The sequence below is a fragment of the Rhagoletis zephyria genome, unplaced genomic scaffold (assembly GCF_001687245.7).
Source record: "Rhagoletis zephyria isolate East Lansing unplaced genomic scaffold, Rhagoletis_zephyria_1.1 Rzeph_scaffold_35980, whole genome shotgun sequence".
Taxonomy (NCBI): Eukaryota; Metazoa; Arthropoda; class Insecta; order Diptera; family Tephritidae; genus Rhagoletis; species Rhagoletis zephyria.
In genome coordinates, this window is record NW_016193035.1 from 908 (window position 1) to 3,343 (window position 2,436).

The 2,436-nt window shown below is 38.4% G+C and overlaps 1 protein-coding gene across 1 annotated transcript; it reads left to right on the forward strand.

Annotated features, from left to right (window-relative positions):
• Positions 1 to 662: 662 nt before the first annotated feature.
• Positions 663 to 2,429, forward strand: LOC108354441 (heterogeneous nuclear ribonucleoprotein M-like). The gene is made up of 2 exons (XM_017605628.1): positions 663 to 862; positions 976 to 2,429. The coding sequence occupies exon 2, from the start codon at positions 982 to 984 to the stop codon at positions 1,648 to 1,650; it is 669 nt and encodes a 222-aa protein (XP_017461117.1). The 5' UTR covers positions 663 to 862; positions 976 to 981; the 3' UTR covers positions 1,651 to 2,429.
• Positions 2,430 to 2,436: the final 7 nt, after the last annotated feature.

A 2,436-nucleotide genomic window follows, 5' to 3' on the forward strand; every position in this document is an offset into this window, starting at 1 on the left:
ACAATCATCTCTATCGATTCCAATATATTTTTTTTTTTTGAGAATTGGAGCCCAACTGCATTTGTTCCAAAAAATTAGCAAAAAAACTTTTTTTGCGCTATGTGGATAGAGAAGAAAAAATTTGTTGATTGATTTCGTTGATTGGTTATCGATTATTGTTCTCTTCGTTCTCTGTAATACCGTTCTGACCGACAACGAAAACACTTTGAAAACGTGTTTTGGGATTGTGGGCTGAAGGCTGTTCACACCGGCTGTTAGTGTTTTCGTTGACATTTCTTACATCCTCTGATTACAGTTTCGCTACACAAAAACAAAACCAAAATGCTTTTCCCCCATTTTCTTTTCATTACCAACCTCTTACTTTCATTCTTATTTTACTTTTGCCAGCCAATTAACAATAAATCCTTTAAGATGATAAAATATGACTTCCACTTCGATAAGTAATCGAAAAAACGAATGAAGATACCGATTGGAATGAGTGGAACGTGAGTTTTCATGTAGTTTTCAGCGAAAACTGGTTTTCGTTTGACAGATTTTACATGGACGAAAACACAAGTTTTAAGTCGAAACCAGTTTTAGCAACGAAAACATGTTTTCGATGTCGGTCAGAACATGGTATAAGGGTTGAAGCCATTCACGATAAATTTCTGTAGATTATCAACACTGGACCAGTTCGGTTGGCATTCGTCGATCCGCCATTTTTATTAGCATTTCTCTACCTGTCGGCGTTGCGCTTGGAAAAAGTTTCCGATAACTTTTCCTGTACAAAAAAAAATATTAATTGTAGACAGAAAAATATACATAATTTTGTGAGAACCTTTTAATAAGCAGACTGCATAATAACTCGAATTCTGATATATTGGTAAGTGGCTTGTGGCTTTTATTATATCCGCCATTACATATTTGCTAAAATCGATACCGGAACTACATACTTTACTCGCTAAAATAACTAATACCTTCTGCCACCAAATTTAGTACGATATGAAGAGTGAAGGCAATGAGAATTCTAACGACAGCCGGGAGAAGGAACGGGATCGACGAGGTCGTGGAGCACGTGCGTCAAGATTCTCGGACGCTGAAGCCGGTGGTGCTGGCAGCGGTGGCGCCGGTGGAAGTACCAACTCTGGTGGCAATGCTAACCGTGATCGTAGCCGTGAAGGTCGCAATTGCCGCGTTTACATATCAAACATCCCCTACGATTATCGTTGGCAAGATCTGAAAGATTTATTCCGTCGGATTGTGGGGTCAGTTGAATATGTAGAATTATTCCATGATGAAAATGGAAAAGCTCGCGGATGTGGAATCGTCGAATTCAAAGATCCCGATAATGTCGAAAAAGCTTTGGAAAAGATGAACCGCTATGAGATAAATGGCCGAGAATTGGTAGTGAAAGAGGATCATGGTGAGCAGCGGGATCAGTATGGTCGCATTGTACGCGATGGCGGTGGGTCATCACGAGGAGGTGGTGGTGGTGGTGGCGGTGGTGGCGGTGGAGACATGGGTGACCGCGACAGAGGCTTCTCTCGCCGCGATGATGACAGGTACTACAATTTAAGCTTGAAAAATATTATCAATTCTAATATGGGTTTATTGATTTTTTCTTGGGAAGGTTTGCATATACGTTTTTTTGTTTCAGGAAAATTGTGTTGAAAAATAATTGGCCCTATCACAAATTTCACATGAACAAATATTGCTAAAATTTATGAAGCAAAACAAAAACAATATTTCCTAATTTGTTCTTGTTTTTCCTGTTACATTATGGGAACTTTTTATTCACATCGAATTGGTGATAGGGCTGAATATCTATCTCACAGATGTTTCGTTGTTATAGGGTAAATTTGACAATATTTTGTTAAGTTTAGTCAGGCGCTTTACAGGTCATTGACTACATCTGGAAGAAATGCGTTAAACAAAGGCAGCAAGGTATTACGAGGTAGTGAAAGAACAATAGGCTTCACATATCGCAATATTTAAACAAATATTTGAGTATATTGGTCAGGTGATGAAGTTAGAAGCGGCATCATTCCTGCATAAATATTTAATAGACATTTCATGGTAAATTTTGTGCCAGAAGTTCTATTGGGGAAATAAGTTTCATTTATTATTCGGTTTGGAAATATCGGCCAGGTTCCCTAATTCACTTCCGAGTTAATTTCCCAGTCGCTTTGTATTCAAATTTAATGGGGTTGAAATTCACTCGAGTGTGAATCGCACATCCTGCCTGTATATCGACGGTTTGGTGGAAGATTGAGCCATCTCTGCAGCCTACTCGTAAAAGTCCTATCTCAGCTGCCGTTATATTTTGAGTTAAAATGTTGTTTTTAACCATACCCTGAGTTAGGGTTTTTTAATCGAATTCTGAAATACGGCATCCTCCAATCAAATTTTGAAGTAATGCTCGATTTCCACCAGACATTAAATGACAAAAATTACAAA

Coding starts and splice junctions, on each gene's coding strand:
- LOC108354441 (XM_017605628.1), top strand. CDS start 982: ATGAAGAGTGAAGGCAATGAGAATTCTAACGACAGCCGGGAGAAGGAA.